The sequence below is a fragment of the Netta rufina genome (assembly GCF_964035555.1).
Source record: "Netta rufina genome assembly, chromosome: 2".
Taxonomy (NCBI): domain Eukaryota; kingdom Metazoa; phylum Chordata; class Aves; order Anseriformes; family Anatidae; genus Netta; species Netta rufina.
The window spans coordinates 23,672,650-23,692,810 of NC_140124.1; the positions used below are offsets into that span (position 1 = coordinate 23,672,650).

The window sequence follows — 20,161 nt, forward strand, 5'->3', positions numbered from 1 at the left end:
CTAAAAATTAAATTTTACCTCTGAAACTTGGCATTTCCATTTCCTGTGAGATTCAGAAGAACATTCAAAATTGTTTATTACCACTGCTTGTCTGGTTTTATTCTTAACAAAATAGCCAAACCCAACTCATGTACCTTCAGGCTACCCCTACTTATTTAGGAAAATATTTATTTTAATGAATGTGATTAGGTCCAAATATTCCTTAGATATATGGAATTATATTTTTCATATCTATTTTTGCACTACTTAGGATCTCTGACTTTCTTAGCTGAAACTTCACTTACTATTTCCAAGAAATTGTCATTAGTATATGATGCCTGTCAGAAATACACAGTCCTTAAGTTGAATATATCCTTAAACGTTATTAGTCCTGTAAATCTGAGTACCTCTGTAATGAAACCAACAGCTCCACAGAACAAATAAAATCTAGAATCAAATTCTGCTCCCAGTTACACCAGCCTAAATCTGAAGAGTTTTTGTTAGTTGTTCATAATTTCAATTCAAACTCAAAAATCTACTACAATTTTATTTTAATTGTAGTATTTGTATTCCCCAAACGTCAAGCCAATGTTATGTTTTGGGCTTGTTGCAAATCAAAAAGCAGCTAGATTTTTTTTTTCCAATTTCAAGTACATTCAATTCCAACGCTGCAATGAAATTTTCACACCGAATATATTTGCATGCATTTTTTTTTCCAGAATTAAAGCATTTATGTCTTTAAACGTTCTTTGTATGTAACATGTTGTCAGTAAATCTTTTTTCTCTTTGAAAATGGAGGTTTCTGAAAACATGTTTTGGAAAAAATAGAATTCAACCATATTTCATAGAATAGAACCATATTTCAATTGTATTTCATAGAATCATAGAATATTTTGGGTTGGAAGGGACCTTAAAGATCACCCCTTTCCATCCCCCCCTGCCATGGGCAGTGACACCTTCCACCAGACCAGGTTGCCCAAAGCCCCATCCAGCCTGGCCTTGAACACCCCCAGGGATGGGGCATCCACAGCTTCTCTGGGCAGCCTGTGCCAGGGCCTCACCACCCTCTAAGGGAAGAATTTCTTTCCTAATATCTAATTAAATCTTCCGTTTTAGTTTCGAACTATTACTCCTTGTAATCACTGCACTCCCTGATAAAGAGACCATCTCCTGCTTCCTTGTAGGGCCCCTAGTGATTGTAGTGATTTTCATGTTTGTCAGCAGAAACATGAGAGTTGCAGGGGATCAGGAGCAGAAAGAGAAATCTATTTTTTTTCACCTAGTTTTGAAAAGTAAGCTATTGGTTAGACAAGGGTCCATTGAGACTTTTCTCCAGTAGCAGACTAGTGGCAGATTCTTCCAAAAAGAGCATCTGTCCAGTGATTTATCCTCAAACATAACCCCTCAGCACCTTGGAAGTCAATGATTTAGGGCTTCTTTGGGACAGATACTGCCTTTGGACTATTGTATTGTACTTCCTCCAAAAGTTAGAAATTAGAAACTTTGAAACTTTCCCATTTTTTTTCTGGAAGGAAAAGATGGAAGAGAAAAAGAAATACATTAAAAAAAAAAAAAAAAAAAAGTTTAATAAACCTATCAATAAGCCCATCAAATTAATTTAAAAAAAATGTGTATTCTTTCTCTGTTTTTAAAAAAATGAGCAGATAATTTCAAAGCAATAACCTTATTTTCCCTTTCCCAATATGCAGCTATTTCAGTGATAAATGTGGTGATGCACAAACCCAATACTACTTTATCAAACAGTCTGGATACTAAACAGATACAATCTGTTATTGTTGCATATAGACAGGAGCCTAAGCTAGTAGATATCCAATAAAATGAAGCACAAGTGACGGTTGCAACTGCTAATTTTGCTTCTGCGTAAATACACTCCAATACAGAAAGCTGTATATTTTCAAAAGGCTTGCAAAAGTTCATGTAACTGAATTTCCTAGCTTCTTATTCCATTATTTCTGACAGAAACTACACAAAGCTTAGGCATTTGTGCTCCAATTCTTTAAATAAAATTAATTAAAGAATTAGCATAAATAGTTCCACTGATACAACTATTCTCATGGTTATACTAAGTCACACACATAGGTGTTTGCAGGAATATTTGCTTGTGAGCTGTCTGGAAAGGATTTAATCTTCACACCCGTGGTATTGTTTGTGTAAAACTATTTCAAGTCTTTGATATTAATTTCATGCTAGAGAAAACAGCGTGTGAATAATATTAAAATACACAAAGTCTTGGAGTATTTTAATGAGATAAATTCCGTGCTGCGTTCTGCCCCAGAATGGTGCCTGTGCGTGAAACCTCATTAAAACTACAGGAATTGGACAGTGTAACTGAAAGCAGAATTTCATACCTATGAACAAATTTAGGGTGGAAACCGTTGCTGTTGACAAGCTGATTACATTTCATCATTATGTATGCTGCTATTATTTTTATATTAATTCAACTTATGTAATTAACATTCATCTTGCCTATAATTACCTAATTCTTGTTTGATGCAACAGTGATAGTGTTGCAGAAGAAAGATGCTGTACTATTTGAGCATTAGTGTCTAAGTCCATGCATTGTAACGTATCATGCAGCCACTCGTGGTGTATACAGAAATGTATTTGCCCTCTTCCTATGCAAAGTTATTTCATCATTAAACTTCTTCAAGAATGTTAAACTGTTAAATTTTGAACTGCCAAAGGTGTCCAGCGGGAATAGTGGTGTGTTGTTTATTCCTCAGACTGCGTGTATTGAAAGTCAAAAATGTGGTTTAATTTTATAAGTTACTTGAAAAGTTGAAATACTGAAGTATTAATAAATATATGATATTTTTAGATAAAATATATGAATACATTTTGTGAAATATTTGTGCTATTAAATAATGTATGGTTTCCAGTTAGGCCATGTATTTACTTCTAACTGGAATGATAAGATGACTTGTTTAATCTCATGTAGTGTGCTTTATTTTAAGGACCAATTCACTCTAACAAGACACTGTAAGTCTGAAAATAAAATGACACTCATGCATTTATTACGCATTCTGTATCATACCATGTATATGTTTAGTCACATAAGGAATCTTTATTCATGTGATCAAACCCGTTGGTTTCTATAGGAGAACCTGAATAAGGACTTCTCATGGGAGTGAGACCTGAGGCTAGAAGTTCGGTTTCAGTTGCCTAAATATATGAAAATACATTAATTTAGATTTTTTAGTTATTTAGGAGAATAAATATGTATTTTGAGGAATAGCTTGCTATGTATATTTTTTGGTAAAGTTATATAAAGTGTTTACTGATTGTGGGGATGTCCTGCCTAATGTGAAAACAACCTTCACTTCTCTCTATTACTGTTACATAAAAGCAAAATAGTGCTTGATATATAGTGCAGAACTTTACACATATTAGAAATTAGAAACCTCTGTGTATTTAGCAACAGGTTATTTGTTTTCCGTGGATGTGAAGGTATTTCTTCTTAACGCTGTTTGAAATACAGTTCCATTCCAGATTCCGTATTTGTCTTTAATTTTATTTTACAATTCTATTAATGGTGGCAACTATGTACAAGTTAATTAGGTCCTCATGTTCTTGAATTATTCAGAGATTAATTATTTTGAAATTCCATTTTGCAAGTCCTTTGCTTATCTAGCTTGCGGTAATGGTTATTGTGAATTGGTGCCACATTTAACGTTTTGTTCTAACATTGTGCATAATATGATGTGCCAACACGAGAAGGGACATTTGCATTTTTACTTAGCATTAATTGGCTATAAAATATTGTGTGTCTATGTATGTAATTAGCTATACATGCTGCCCAACTTGCACTAAGAAAAATTACTGTTTAATATAAGGCAATGAGTTCCCAAGTGGATATAAATTTCACATACGACTATAGCTAGGAAACAGCTTTCCTCTGAATGTGATAAAATCAAAGTTATATATAAATGCATAAAGATTAGATAGATTGAGTTTTAAGTATATTTTCAATGGTAGCAATATGCAGTGGTAGTAGTTACATATGCATAGTTCCTTTCAGATATATGTCTCCTAATGCACACATTTTTGATTTCTTGGATGTTCATCCTGTAGTATTTTCTATAAATGTAATAACTAAAGTTGCAGTACTGATACTGTATCGTTATATGATACTGCTTGAATTAACTAGATTGCAGTCTTTAAAACAAGTAACACATTGAACTGACTTGAACAACTTGTCATTGTATATTGTTTTTCATGCCTTGCTGGCAGTGTCTTGCAGTGAACATAGTTTGTCTTCCATATATGCAGTCTTTTCCTGGTATTCTGTTTGTAGTCATTTGTCAATTTGTTTGTGCTGTCTCTCTGAACAGGGCTATTATAAATTATTAGTAATGCTTTTACCTATTTTTCCATAGACTCTGTTTTTCACAAAAAATCAATAAAAAGTCAATGTCAGGTATGTGGCTTTTTCTTCTGTGCTTATGCATAATAGACTTCACTTTGCTTTTCTTTATAACACATGTACTCTGATTAACATTTTCCCTGAGATGCAGAACTTCAATGCGAGTTCATAAAAAAAAATAATCAGAAGAGCAGATTCACAGAAATAAACTGGAGAATTGTTTCCCGTATTTCATTGTAATGTACTCTCCGTGTTTTCAGAACCCAAAGTAGATACTGCAGTACTACTACCAGTAAATATTAATCCACTAGTCATTCAAGAAACATCTGTGGCAAAAGGGAGACTGCTGGGCACAAGTAAGGTGGAGCCATTCTTCCTGTTTGGTTATGCCTTACTGTTTGTGAAAGCTTTACTGCTAAAATGAGAAAAACGGGTGAAGCACTTTGCAGTCCTTCACTTTGAAAGTATATGCCTTTTTTTTTTTTTTTTCCAAAAAGGCTTATGCCAACACAAGAGGAAAGAGGAAAAGGATACACACAAGGTGAAACTCTGCTTAACATAAACAGCAACATAAACCATTCTGAATTCAGTCGAGATGCAGAAGTCAGTGAAGAGTGCAGAAGCAGAATTCACATTTACATGTATTTCGTATTAAGTTACATAGCTTTCCCAGATCCCTGGACAAAGACACTCCCTAGAAGCAATGGAATTTAGATATGTTTTAAATTAAAAATATTTTATATTTTTGCTATGCATGTCATAACAATAACTTTTTGGTCCTTGAAATCTGTCTTTTCTTAGATTCTTTAAATCTTTGCCTTGTTTCTGTACATCACAGTGCTTGTTTTACCGTGTTGATAACTATATTAGCAACTGGGAACCCCAGCTTACTTTTGTCCAACTGGTACTGTAGAAAAAAAATAAGTTCTGTCTGCTGTGACTTACTGTGCTTCCCTTTAACAACAAAAATCAGCATGAAAGTCCCTGTCAAATCCCTAGCACACAGTGACCTAAGCACTGCATTGTCATGGTATAAGCAGGTAAATCCAGTTGTTGAAAGTTCTGTTGATTTCACAGGTTTAAGGTTGAGCGCTGCCAATTGATTTTCAGCTTTTTTTTTTTCTCTGATGGTTATCAAACACAGGAGATCAGGAAGTACAGTACCACATTTTCCCATTCCTGTGTGCCCCCTTCTTTTTCCCCATCCTACTGACCAAAACAAGAAATAAGACTGAAAAAGAAGTCAAGTAGTCAGCAGACTGATTTCTGTACTGTAAGGAGCTTAGTGTCGTACTTGATACAGTATAGATGGCTTTGAAAAATGTACACATTCAGTACAGCCAAGCAAAGGTTTGGCTAGGGCAGAAGACCCACACAGCAAACCCACACCTCATTTGTAAAACAGCAAATGAAGAGTAGGAGAAGAACACTCAGCAAAGTCAGCAGGAGATTAATGGCAGACCTAGATACTGAACCTTGATCTTCCAATGCACAGCTGTGCCCTACGTGTTTGACTACACAGTCCTGTAGTTTTATGTAATTCAACATTACCTCAAGAATTAAAATTTACCGAAAGGTGTCTTCACAACAAAAGAATCTGTCTTCAGTTAAAACGGAAATCTCTACATCAAGTCTACTTTTAAAATATATTTGTTAGCATTTGTAGGGCTTAGCAGCTAATATTTGTGAAATAATATTCTCAGAGGTAAGGTAATACAGCCTTCATGTCTTAAATATTATTTGTTCCTGGTGGAAGAGGTAGGTGTGATAAGAAACAATATAAACCAGTTGTTTGGGGCAGAAAACTTAAGTAAATATTTTCACAGTTGACTGCAGCTTTTTGAGGATGGACGTTTGCCAGTTTGCCAAGGGCAGCAGAATCCCTGTAGTCAAACTTGCACAGTGTAGCTGCCACACAAATTTCTAAAAGCTTCATTTATGAAGAAGGTGCACAGTGAGCAAATGAACCGTTGCAGTATGATCTTTGGAACACTCAGGCAACAAATGGGATGTGACCTAAGCTTATAATTTACAGACTATGTTGCCCAATTTAGATGTTCAGATACATTCTCTATGCAAGTTTTGAATGACATTTGTCAATCAAAACACAAGCAACAGCTTAAAATTACTTGAGCCACAATAAATGTAAATTTTATGAGCTTAAAATTCATGAGCTTGAAAACTGGTTTAATGTATACAACATCAGCAAGTATCTGGGCATGAAGCAAAAAAAAAGTAAATCAGTTTGTTCAGCACTAACTGCTTGCAAACCTCTAAGCATTATCATTATGATTATTCTCAAATAATAAACAAACCTCTACAAACACTGTGTCTGAAAATATACTCAAACAAGTATTTAAAAAGAACATGGAAGGCAGATAGTAAAATGGATAAAGGAATAAAGATACATGTACATGGATGAATGAAAAACATCAGCCGGTAGCTCCGGGACTGGTTGTCACATTAGGTGAATGCACTATAGTGTACTACAGGTCCTGCCTTTGTATCACCTGTGTTTCTATGAATGCGACTCAGAAGGTTAAGGATGCCAACACCAAAGTGGTCAGAGCATTTTTCAAATTCAGGTACCATTCTGTCACTCAGAAGATCACCCAGTTCCAACCCCCTGCCATGGGCAGGGACACCTCCCACCAGACCAGGTTGCCCAAAGCCCCATCCAGCCTGGCCTTCAACACCCCCAGGGATGGGGCATCCACAGCTTCTCTGGGCAGCCTGTGCCAGGGCCTCACCACCCTCTGAGTGAAGAATTTCTTCCTAATATCTAATCTAAATCTAACGTCTTTTACCTTAAAGCCATAATCCCTTGTTCTGTCACCACACCCCCTGACAAAGAGTCCCTCCCCAGCTTTCCTGTAGGTCCCCATTTAGGTACTGGCAGGCCGCTGTAAGGTCTCCCCGGAGCCTTCTCTTCTCCAGGCTGAACAACCCCAGCACCCTTGGCCTGTATTCATAGGAGGTGCTCCAGCCCTCTGATCATCTTCATGGCCCTCCTCTGTACTCACTCAAACAGGTCCACATCCTTCTTATATTAATTAATTAAAATTCATGTTAATTAATATGAAATTCTCCAAAGAAATGCCCAAATCCTACCAAGAGCAGCTGAACTGGGAATCTACCAGAACACCTGTGAGGACACCCAGTACGAGGCCGTTGCCTTTTGCTGTTACTATCTGGGGATACACAGCTCTCCTCCTCCAGGTGTATCAGCCCAGTGTGAAGGACGGGGCAATCCCAGACAGGTTGGAGTTGGTGGGCTCTGCCATGCTCCCATTTGGGAGAGAGCATCTCAGAGCACTAACACATGCCTGTTTCATGGGGTACACACACACCTGTTTCATGGGGTACGCATATCCCATGGAAGCTATGAGCAAGTTGAAAATATTATGTTTAATATACATTATGTTTATGCTTCTGTCCACTTATGCTTCTGTCCCTTCTTTTATTACTTTCCAGGCATTAGTCACCCATGTTTTGTACCGGTCTATGCAGATAAAAAGAGTCTTTTCCCCCTTTTCTCTACAGTGTGGCTTCCCCAGAGCCACAGTTTATCTACAGAGGTGTCTCATCGTGAAATGTGTCATGACCAAAAACTGGGGATCTGCCAGCCGCTTCCCTCCAGCTGCCCAGCAAGAGTCTCTGCATTGTGTATGGACGGGGAAATGGTTTTCTCGCGGTCTAGAGCAGGCTCAGGAATGGCACTAGCGGTGGGGTAGTAGCACCACTGGTGCCAGCACCGGAGGAGTGGCAGCACCGGCGGGTGCACCACAGGGCACTCAGCAGCCGGGCTGTCCCCACAGCGGGTCCCGCTTCCCGCTGCAGGCTGCCGGAGCCCCGAGGTGCTCCAGCCCCAGCCCCAGCCCGGCGTGGGTCGCCCACCGGCCGGGCCCCCACGGGCCTGGGCTCGGGCAGGCGGTGCCGCCCCGCTCCCATGGCAACAGCGCCGATGCCGCGGGCGGGCGGCGGCAGCCGGGCTCCGCGTCCTCCATGTCCTCCCTGGCCGAGCCCCCCGCCTCACGGGCGCTGTCCCGCTCCCCGGCCCGCTCCCCAGCGCTGTCGCCGGCCCTCGGCCCCTCTCGCTGCGGCGGGGAGCGGCGCCAGGGAGCCCCGGACGGCGGAGCCAGCCAGGTGAGCCCCCGGGCGCGCTGCCGTCATGGCGGCCCGGGCTGGGAGCGGGGCTGGGCGCTGCAGGCAGACGGGCTCTGCCCGGCCTTGGGGCGTTCCCTGTTGCATCAGCGTGGCACTCGCAGGTTTTAAGGTTTAAGCACTTTTTAAGGTGAGTCTAACGATGTTAAAAAGCGTGGCTGTTTTCTAGGAGACGTGGTCAGCGGATCTGAATCATGCCATCAGGCTACTTGGAGATTCTGACTCCGTAAGTGAGACCTCGTTATTTCTGTTTCACCAGCTGTAATGGGCTCAAAACAAACAAACACAATTGCAGTTGTATCTATCCCAAATAAAACCAGCTGCCACTGGTGGCTGCAGCTCCAAAGCACAAAGCTGAAGTATTTGTACTAGTCTTTGAACGCTTTTTAAAAAAGATGCCCTCTTTAATAGGAAATGACGTCTATGAATTGAGTTTTGTGGGTGTTTTTGTTTGTTTTGTTAAATATCCCCGTATGTCCTCACATGGGCACTTTTCCAAGACAAGACAAAAGTGTGTGCATTTATAAACTAGATGTGCAATCTTGCTAATCTGGGAGTTTTATAGTGCTGAAACCCACAGCTGAAAAATGGAAATACATACAGACTTATTCAAAGTATGACAGGAATTTATCAAATTGCCCAAGTTAACTGCTAACACTTCTCCAGGGAGATGATTTTAAAGGAAGGATAACTATACAATGTTCAGCATTCAAGAACAAATACGACTTCCTAGCCACACAGGAGAGCAGTATCTCATGGGCTTCCACAGACTGGTGTTTGTCTCCACAAGAAGATTTGGCAGACTAAATTCACTAAGCCATTAGTCACTTTTGATCTAGAAACTTAATAATTTATATTCTTAGGAATTGTTTAAACATACCACCTTCTAGTATTTTGTCCTGCAGAGAAATAGAGAACTAGTTCATGTCTTTTTTCTTTTTTTATTCCTTCTGAATAAGGAACACTCAGAATAAGTTTACAGACTGAAGAAAAATACTCTGCATGATATTGTTTATTGCTCCTCTAGACAGCATAGAGTATCTGATGAAATGCCCTCAGGATTCTGGGCTTGTAGATTCCTGAAACAACTTTCTGGCCTGCCTCAATTTGCAGTGCTCTTGCCCAGTGTGGAGGTGCTTGGGAGAGCTGGAATGAACACAGATACCCTTGGCACACCCTGCCATATCCTTATGTCAGTCGTTTTGCAGACTCCTTCCTAGTGGTTGTAGAGCTTCACTCTAATAACCTCAGATCTACATTTTTACACATTTATGTCATGTGTAACATAGGTTTGATTTTCTTAGCAAGTTCTCATGGAAACCCAAAGAATTTAGTAGAAAGAGCTCACACATTTGAACAAAAGATGCAGTTTTCAAAAGTCTCTTTAGTTACATTTCTAAGTACTGCACTCTTGTGGCTTGATCAAGGGGCTAATCCTCCTGCAAAGCACTTTCAGAATTTCATTTGTGTCTTGTGACTTTTTAATCTGATTTCTACTTTCATTAAAACTTAAAAGGGGACTAATATAATCATTTCATGTTCTAAAGCAAACTGCAATTAAAATCTGCTTTCTGTTTTCGTATTTAAGAGCAATTTGGAAGAAAAACAGTTGAAAGTTCTCAAGAAGGTAGTCAAACGTTTTGAAAATGGGCTTGTATCCTTTTTGACACGGTAGAATTCTAAAGTTGTGGTGTGTTATTGTTATGAATGATAATATTTTGACTTTTCAGCAAACCACTTTTAGGTCTGCTATGCTTCCACATGGAGAGCAGTGATAGTCCACGTGTTCTCATTATTGACCTTCTTATGCACTCTTAGCTGAGGTTGGTAGGTTAGCGAGATTCTTGGCTTCCAGATTGATTTGCTACAAAATTAAATAGAGGGATCTCACCTGTACTGTGGTTGGAGGTGTTCAAAACATAATTAGTGTACTTTCAACTCAGAACAGACATGCATAATAATTTTAATTTCTTAAGAAGTAGAAAATGAAATAGCATTGACTTCCAGTGAGTAGATGTTCTAAAGAAAAACAAAGGGTATTTTACCTGAAACATTTTTGTATTTACAGTAAAATTGAAAGAAGTAATGAGAAGTACTAGGGAAAATGTAGGCATGTGGAAAGAGTGATTAATTTCATACATTTCAATTAATTGTCATAGTGATTTAAGCTATCACATTTCTTCTCAGTTGAGCTGTGGCTAAGCTCTTAAAGACAGTTTCCTTGAGTAAGTGCATTGGTAGTAACTTGGAAGTCTCAGTGACCAGTTAGTTTCAATCTTGTGCCTCTAAATTAGATTGTATGTGTTCAGATCCAAACTTTCAATCTTTAGTACCCCAATTTAGCCACTTAGGATTTAAATGCCTCAGGGCTGTTTCAGATAGAATTTAGAAAGGTAAATCTGTCACTGTGATATAAAAGCTTTCCATCCCTTATTTTTTTGGTACTCAGTGCTGAACCACCAGTGAGTTCAGCTGATGAGAAAGCTAAATAAGAGCTGCAAGAGTTCTGCTTCCTTAAAAGTAAGAAGGCCTAAGTATAGATTCGTACGCTTCATTTTAGTCATCTGACTTTGACAGCATTGGCCTTGGTTGTATCTTTGGAGAATGATAACTACAGTTTTCAAGGTTTTCTTCTAATTTATAGCAATGCAATCTGATTTCCTTAACTTTAAATTAAAAGCCCCTTAAGGATTTAGCACAAGTAATTGACATTCTTAACCTGTGTGCAGAAAAAGTAAATGAACAAGAAGCTTTCATCGAGCCTGTATGTGAACTTATTAAACTATGTGGGTAAGTATTTAAGCCCTTCTTTTAGAGATCTCAAACACTATTAATTAACATGTTCGTACATTTTCTAAGGCAACTCACTGTATGGCACCTATATAGAAGGCATCTTTATCTGCAAGGCATCAGTTGTGTCATCCTTCCTTATTATGAACTGTTACCTTGAGTCCAATTTCTGTTGGCATGAAGGATCCAATTTAGGAATTGAGTATCTGTGCAGCCATGTATTACATCATGAAAAACTGTATTATAATTGGCTCCAGTGTGCTGGAAGCAAGATTCCCCAAGGTGTCTCATTGCCTAGAGTAACTTGTTCAGGGACTGCTGGCCCCAAGAGATTCAGCTGTTAAGTCTTGCTGAGGTGTGTTGCTGTTTCAAACAAGCTTTCTAAGTGAGTTTAAAATATTGACACTTCACCTGAAGGTAAACTTTATGAAATGACAAGCCATATTGGAGAAGAAAAAGAATCATAACAGTTGGAGGATTTGGGATTTATAATTGCTTTACAAATGTATTGCATTTTTTTTTTTGCTTTTTTTTTTTTTTTTTGCATTGACATATTGTACTTTAAATTATTTGTAGAATAGAATTCAAGTGTTACACGTACTTGCCCATGGTTTTCTTCTTCTGAAGAGCTTAATAAAGCCACTTACGGGATTTTTGTAGCTACAGTTACTTGTGTATTTAATTATAATTGGTGAGAACAAGGAAGAGAAAAATTATGCCAGACAGTAAATTTCTAAGCCGAGTATTCAAATAGGATTTTACATTGCTTCATTTCAGCAGTTGGTTTTAATAAACATACAACTTCTGAGCTGAATATTTTACTTTCTAGAGCAGTTATACTGCTTTCCTTTGCTGCCACACAGTGGAGAATGAGAAAGTACCTTATGAAGTTTGATTTTCTTCTGTGTGGCAGAAACGTGACAAAACTGAGAATGGGGATATAAAGTCAATAAAAGTAGTACTTGCATAGTGGTTCAGCAATTTTGGTTTATGCAATAAATATATTTTGGAAGTTTGTGCCCTTGGGTTTAGCTTTAATTTTTATATTATGGAAATTCTCCTACCATTCACTACTATTTCATATGACAAAGAGAAGCCTGTAACTAGAGGGAAGGGCTGTTATTTAAAAATTCCTTTCAGATACTAGAAGTCACATAGTAGAATTTTCCACTCTTTCATAACTACTGCTGTTTGCTGTCTTCTTCCCACTTTTTTTCAGTGTCTGTTTCTTTTTTTGTTTTCCCTTTTTATTCCATTATTTGATCTCTCCTTTCTTTTTCTCTGGCTGTGTTTACAGAGGTAAACCAACCGGAAAGCTGTTTCTGCACTATGAGCAGCAGAGACCTTAGCATAACATGGCAATGTTTACTGTTAGAGAATTTTTAGTACTTACATGTTTATGCCGTATCTGAATGTTTTGCAAATGTTATTGGATATTTCTTAATATCCTGTTTTTAAAAATGCATGCATAATTGGACTATTTGGAGTCTGTTCATTGGTTTTATTTTCATCCATTTCTAGAGATCTTGTTCAGGGATTTGATCCTTTTTTCCATCTCTGCACATGTCTATTCACAGTGAGACTCTGGAATAACATGATAGTGCCTCGGTTCTAGGAGTCCATCCTCCACACTGAAATGACATTTGCTTGTTCAGAGTTTTTCTTATTGTACAGAACATGAATTATAGTACATACTCACAGACAACTTCTCTATTTGCCAAAACGTAACTGCCAGATTATGGAACTGAACTTTCAATGTTGTAGAATCAACATTGCAAAGATGTATTTTCCCTGGGAAAAGTCTTTATTTGCAAATATATATATATATATCTAAAGGCAGAACAGAAAATCTGTTGAGCTTTTCTGGTGCATTATTGGAGAGAGTATTCTTCTGTAGTGTTTCAAGTATTATTTTAATGTTTTTTTGTAGGTTACCATTTCAAAAAAAGAAATTATCAGATGAAGTAAGCTATTCTGTGACAGTTTCAAAATCCATTGCACAACTTGGTGAGTGTATACCGAGATGCCACAATGCCATCAATGTGATAAAATTAACTGTATCTTTATCACAATTTTAATTGTTTGTTATTTCCCTAGTAAGTGCAAGTAATTTCTTTCAATTACTTGGTACTTTTTAGTATTTAGAACCTGTTCTTATTTTGCTGTGCAGCTCACCCAGAGCTTAGCTAGCAAAGTTACCTGTTTGCCAGTGTCAGTAGCTATGAGAGATAGTTTTAACAGTACAGCTGAAGAACTAAACCTGTGTGTATCCTGTTTGATTTCATTTCACTCTGAGAAATGTGTGTATTGCTATAAACACTGGGATAAGGGGAATACACTTCCTTCATGCTTCTTTGAATCCAAATGGAAGAAACAAGTGAGAAAATTATAACTCTTGACTCCAAGCTTCAACATCTAAAAGCCTGAGATTTATCACTTACAAAGGCAAAATACAGTAAGTCAGCATAGTGCCATGCCTTTCTAGGAGCATCTTGCATCTGAGCCATTGTCTTCTGTTACTCAGGAATCCATTTTAACAGAGCTTTTGAGCAAATGGTGTCCCAGTGTCACTGGATGTTGTAGTAGCAAAATATCTTATGACCTTGAATGTGGTATTTTTAATTTTCAAAGAAAATGCTGCAAGTGCTATAGGTCAAGAAGGATAGAGAATGGAGTATCAGTGATCTGTTAGCTAACTTGTTGGAAAGATTTAAATAGAGACGTAACACAATCAGCCTGTCACAAGTGGAAAAATACTATCCTTGAAATAGGTGAGAAAAAAGTAATTCTTAAAAGTCTTTATTTTCACAGGCACGGGTAGATGGCAGAATGGCTTCTCAGTCTCTGCTAGTTCCAGATTCTCTGTAGCCTGTCCAAAAAGACATTACAGTCAGAAAGATCATTTATATTATCCATGCTAGGCCCTGGTAGGTCTCAAAGGCTCTCTTCTTAGCTTGTGGAAAAGGAATTCTTTCCGTGCTCCCATTTTGTCATATCATGTCTGCTAGAAGAAGAGTGCCTGACATCGTTATGATGACAGCAGCCTCGTGTAGTAGCTTTGTGCTGAGAGTACCTTCTGGAATAACATCCAGTCTCCTATAAGAATCTGTAGACATAAAGCAGAGGAGGTCACTTTTTGATAAACTGTTTGCTACTCCTCCGAGACCACTTTGTCCTATTGATTGTTAGAGTCCTTGTTCCTTGAGTGTTTTATAATCAAACTTCTCATGATGTGGAAAGATTTGTAAGGGGGTATTATCAAAGGAGACACTAAGTACTGTAATACAAGTGTTAAGATGAATTTCTAAAACAATTGTAAACTTTGTAAATAATTTTTTTTTCTGTTTCTGATAGGTTATCTGATGAGGGTGCCAAGCTCTCAAGTTAGAATACAAATCTGTAAGTGTATAATTAGCTTTTATAAGGCGGAGCTACCGAGAAAACTACTCTCAGGTAAAGCACAGTATTTATAAGTGTCAGAAGAAATCTGTTTAATAATCCTGGCTAGTTTGAAATGGCTTTTTAAATTGGATGATTTTTTCCCTATAACTATAGTTACTGTATCTCAAATATTAAATACATTGGTAGGTGTACAATTCATATTTTTATACACATAAGCACTCAAAATCTGAAATTATTTATCAATGTGCAATGAATTAATTGTACTTATGGGACTAGGATTAAATAGTATCCAGAAAACGTGAAGCAGTCACAGGTTCTCTGAAACATGGATAATGGAGGAAGAAAGAGTAATTAGGATCAGAGTTAAAAGAAAGGAAATATAATTTTCAATCATGTGTGTGTAGCCTGGAGAGTAACAGCTCTGGTTTCACTCATGTTGCTTTTGAGGTGATCTGCACCCATCTAAATTTGATCATATTAATGTTATATGGAAACATTTGAGCATAGGCTCTGAATAAATTATGGGACGTATCTTTGGAGAAAGAAACTGATGATGTGGGCAGATGAGCTCAAGCATGATCCTGTGATGCTATGGAAAGGCGTGTAAACTCTCATCAGAATCCACTAGTATTTATTCCTCTTAGAGGGGCACAAAATCACATGCTGCAAGACAATACTAGGCTTATAGACAGCCAAGCTACAGTTGAGCTTTGGCACAGTGTGGATTCAGAGCGCAGCTGAGGTAGCATGCTGGACTTTAATATGCTCCCTTGCTGTGTTCCTACAGTGTGGCATTAGCTCCTGTGCCCTCTTGCTAGTTTTTATTTATTTTGGGAATCCTAAAGAAGCTGCTTCTACAACAGCCCTCACAAGATTCTGGAAATACAAAAACATATAGACTTGGTTTTCCCTTACAAGAGGGACTCCAAGTTCTACGAGCACTTACATGTGCATTTAGTTGTATATATCTGTAAATCATTCCAACAATGTAATTGAATATTAAATACTGAGAGATGTTATTCTGCAGATTTAGAAAACAGGACGTGCTATCTCAAAAATAATAATCAAATATGTGTATATATCTCAGTCTGATTTTTTTTATTTTTTTTTTTATGAAATTCTTCATCTCTAAGTATATTTGAAATCATGCCAAAATTTGGTCCTGCAAGATGCTGAGCGTTTGGGTCTGATGCAGCCAAATCCAAATCACCTTCTTAACTTCAAGCATCTGGGAAGCTTACAACTCAAATAGTTATTACTTTCCTTGGTATTTTGCACCTCTGAGGGCTGATTTCGCAGTCATTCACAGGGTCTGAGTTATTACAGGCAGTTTCACCATTACAAGAGCTCACCATGGGACCCAGGATTGCTTGGAATAAAGGAGTCACGTAAGGTGTTTAAAAATAGTAACCACAGAAGAATTCTAATAAATCATATAAAGTTGTTGTTTTGCTGGAAACCATGAGTGTAGAATAGGAACATAAGAATGACCATGTGAAGGTAAATAAACGTAGGATATGACAGAGCAGGTGATCAGAATATAAGAAGAATGCAAGCAAACACACCATGATATTTTCTCACAGTATATTGTCCCATTTTCAAAGCCTCTGTTTTAGAGGGTTCCTAAATTAGGATTTCTTTTATTTTTTCTTTTATTCTTAACCTTGATGGGTTTTATTCTTAACACACCTTGATCTCACCTCTTCTGTGAGATTTTCTAACTGTTTTCATATCTGTTTACATTTCCACTATTCATACAGTTGTGAAAAAGTTGTTTTAGCAATTGGAAAATACTTTCTTTCTATTTGTCTTAAATCTGTTGATTTTGAACGATATTATCTGCTATTCATCTTGTAAGCAACAGGAAAAAATATTCTTTATTAATCTTCTTTGTGCCATTTTTCATTTTATGTCTCTCCTATCCTCTCTTAATCACCTCTTTTCCAGGTCTAGAAGCCAGATCAGTTTGAACTCGTTAGCTTTTCTTGTAAGCTTTTCAAAGCTTCTAATAGTACTTGTAGCAAAAACTTGCTACCTGTAGTTGTTTTTTTTTAAAGGTCTGCTCTGTCTTTTGAGATGTGGGAGGCTGGAATTGCTAAGTCTACTAGATACTGGCATGCCAGGCACTGTCTCAGTGCTATTCTGTTTTATTTGCTTGTCGTGGTTCCGCTCGAGTGGGCAGCCGAGCTCCACCACAGCCGCTCTCTCACTCCCCCTCCTCAAAGAGGAATGGGGAGAAAATATGTGAAAAGGGCTCAAGGATTGAGATAAGGACGAGAAAATCACGCAATAATTATTGTAACGGGCAAAACAGACTCGGCATAAGGAGATAGTAAGATTTATTGCCTACAACTAACAAGCGAGAGAAGTGAGAAAACAAGGGAAAAAAAAACCAAAAGCACCTTCCCCCCCATTCACCCTCTTCCACCTCCTCCCCCCCGAGCGGCGCAGGGGAACGGGGAATGGGGGTTATGGTCAGTCTACAGCACTTCTTCTCTGCCGCTCCTTCTCGGTCACTCTCGTCCCCTGTGCTGTGGGGTCCCACCCACGGGATGCAGTCCTTGATGAACTGATCCAGCGTGGGCTTCCCACAGGCAGCAGCTCTTCCAGAACTGCTCCAGATATGGGTCCGTACCACGGGGTCCATCCCTCAGGAGAAAACTGCTCCAACCTGGCTCCCCTACGGGCAGCAGCTCCTGCCAGATCACCTGCTCCTGCGTGGGCTCCTCTCCACGGGCTACAGGTCCGGCCCAGAATCTGCTCCGGCAGGGGTCTTCCACAGGCGGCAGCCTCCGTCGGTGCAGGGCCACCTGCTCCACCGTGGTCTCCTCCACGGGCTGCAGCGTGGAACCCTGCTCCACCGTGGTACTCCATGGGCTGCAGGGGGACATCCTGCTTCACCATGGTCCTCACCACAGGCCGCAGGGGACTTCTGCTCCGGCGCCTGGAGCACCTCTCCCCCTCCCTCTACACTGACCTTGGTGCAAGGCTGTTCTCTCGCTCCCTTGAGTCTCCCGGCTGCTGTGCGGCGCAGCGTTTTTTCCCTGTCTTAAATATGCTCTCACAGAGGCGCAAAACAACATCGCTTATTGGCTCGGATCTGGAAAACAATGGGGCCCTTCCCAAACATGGGGCAGCTTCTAGATCTTTCTCACAGAAACCACCCCTATAGCCCCCTGCTACCAAAACCTTGCCACGTAAACCCACTACATTGCTGTACTCTTTAACAATTCTTAATATTTCCTTTGATCTTTTTACCATCCCCCAGAAACTGAGATGATGATTTCCTAGAGCAGTCCATAAAGTTTTATTACCTGTAAAATTATACCAATTTAGAACCCATGAGAGTTTATGCTTAATTAAAACTGCCTTTCATCACGTGCATTATTTGCATTTATCAGTTCTACATTTCTTATCATCTGCTATTTATATAAGCTATTTAAGATAAACTTTACATTCAGAAGTTAGCATATATAAATTTATTTTCTTGATGCTTTGCCTTCCTCCATAATTTAGTAATGAAATATGGATTTGCATTTGCATGGACAAAATGTCAAAACAGGGATGCATCAGAAATTCAGGCTTTTAAATCAAAGGTTGGATCCATGTATTTTAAGTAACATCATAATAGAAAGCATTAATTCTCTAGTGAATAGGCTATGGGAAATAACTAGGTCCTGCACATTGCATGACCTGAATAAGGAATTTCACCTAGTGAAGTATGCCTACTTCACTTTCACTTTGCTAATTCTAGAAAGCAATCTATGTGTTTGTATAGCATTTTAGTCTTCCAGAGGGGTAAGTCTATTGGATACGGCTTAGGCACTATTAATACTCCTATATAAGAAAAGTAGCTCCTGTTTATTAGATTTTTTTTTCCATTGGTTTTAAATTTAAGGAAATATGGTACCCCCATCTTAATCTTTTTTGATAACAAATTTATGAGTAACCAAAATTCAGAATTTACTGCATTATAACTAAAGCTCTTCTATGTGCAGGTTACCAGCCAACAAGCGCAAACTATAAGATTGAGATGGCTGAATTAGGAGGATTAGCAGAAACTTTTGTTTTATCTCTAGCAATAGTTGAAAATGAACTTACTGAGAAGTTGTGGGTACTCAAAGCTCTCCAGCATCTCTCCAGCTCTGGTTAGTACAAACAGTTCTTTCAACAATCTCACTACCTCTGATCTTAAATCATTTGTTCTCTGAACATACATAAAACAATTGGTAACCTACATAGAATTAATTATTCAGATTTTCATGATTTCAGGAGTAAATTGCAGACACATGTTGAAGGCCCAAGCAGCCAGCAGACTCTGCTTGTATCTAAATGACGTTGATCCCTCAGGACAGCTGGTGTTCCGCTCATCAGAAATCCTATGGAACCTGTTAGAAAACACCTCAAAAGAAGAAGTCGTTAATCAGCTCAGTAGCTTGGAATGTGTACAGTAAGTACATTGAAGCATTTTATGAATTAGTATTTTGTTTTTGGAGACAACCAAAGCATTTCTGTTGTGTTGTATTTTGTTTTAAATAAATTGAGAGAAAATACAAAAGGGGAGTGAAGGTCTGCCATTAAGTCCTCATTAAGTTTTCAGTGTTGCACATCTGCTTCTCCAAAATTAAAGTACTGCAGAATCAGTCATTATAGCCGAGCAGCACATGATTTAGACCCCTCAAGCATCTGTTTCTGTTTCACTAAGTTAGATAACACTGTTGCCTATGAAACGCCAGGAAATTATATATGATAGGAGAAGTGCCTGCTGGGTAGCTTACAAACTTTGTGGTCAGAGTCCTTTTGAAAGCCCATCCAGTAAACTCTGAAAGTATTTCATTGTCAAACCTGACTTTATTCCATAAACCACTGTGATCTACCACCAGTTGTTTCTGTTACAGGGCAAGAGGGAGGTCAAGAGACCTGTGCTGTGGTGCATATGTGCAAGAGATATAGGCCGAACTTCTGCTTGATGAAAAACTAATGGCACCATTTTCAAGCTCATGTGTTAGGCCCAGTAGGTCAATATTACTGCACCATTGAAATGCATATAGTATAAAATTAGTAGGAAAGTGTGTGTTATGAAATACAAGGCTTAGTTCTTGATCATCTGCTGGGGTTGGTAGTGGGTTCTCCCTTAGTGAGTGTTTCCACTACTTGGTACTAGGCCACCTCTTCTCAATAATCATTCAACAGCAGCCAGTTCCTTGTTTGAGAAAATATTAATTTACTTTCAATTAATTCATTATAACACATACACTAGAAGCTGTGGCTGGTAATACATGCACCTTGCATGTATCCTTAAGTTGAATTTCTAGTAGTACACATAAGAATCCATGTCATAATATTTTTTTTGCTGTTGAACCCTAAGGCTGTGAAAAGTAAGATGCTGAATGAGGATCCATAGAACTCGAGCTGTCTAAAATAAGAATATGAAGAGAGTAA

At 38.5% G+C, this 20,161-nt stretch overlaps 1 protein-coding gene across 1 annotated transcript in view; it reads left to right on the forward strand.

The window, feature by feature from the left end:
- Window positions 1–8,368: 8,368 nt before the first annotated feature.
- The window catches only part of CFAP69 (cilia and flagella associated protein 69), a gene marked incomplete at both ends in the record, with an annotated part of 28,488 nt that continues 16,695 nt past the window's right edge, over window positions 8,369–20,161 (forward strand). Inside the window, 8 exons of the mRNA XM_084282767.1 lie at window positions 8,369–8,509; window positions 8,697–8,753; window positions 10,116–10,181; window positions 11,208–11,317; window positions 13,248–13,324; window positions 14,672–14,770; window positions 18,718–18,867; window positions 18,992–19,169. Coding sequence (XP_084138893.1) covers window positions 8,369–8,509; window positions 8,697–8,753; window positions 10,116–10,181; window positions 11,208–11,317; window positions 13,248–13,324; window positions 14,672–14,770; window positions 18,718–18,867; window positions 18,992–19,169 — 878 coding nt within the window. The remainder of the gene's footprint in view (window positions 8,510–8,696; window positions 8,754–10,115; window positions 10,182–11,207; window positions 11,318–13,247; window positions 13,325–14,671; window positions 14,771–18,717; window positions 18,868–18,991; window positions 19,170–20,161) is intronic.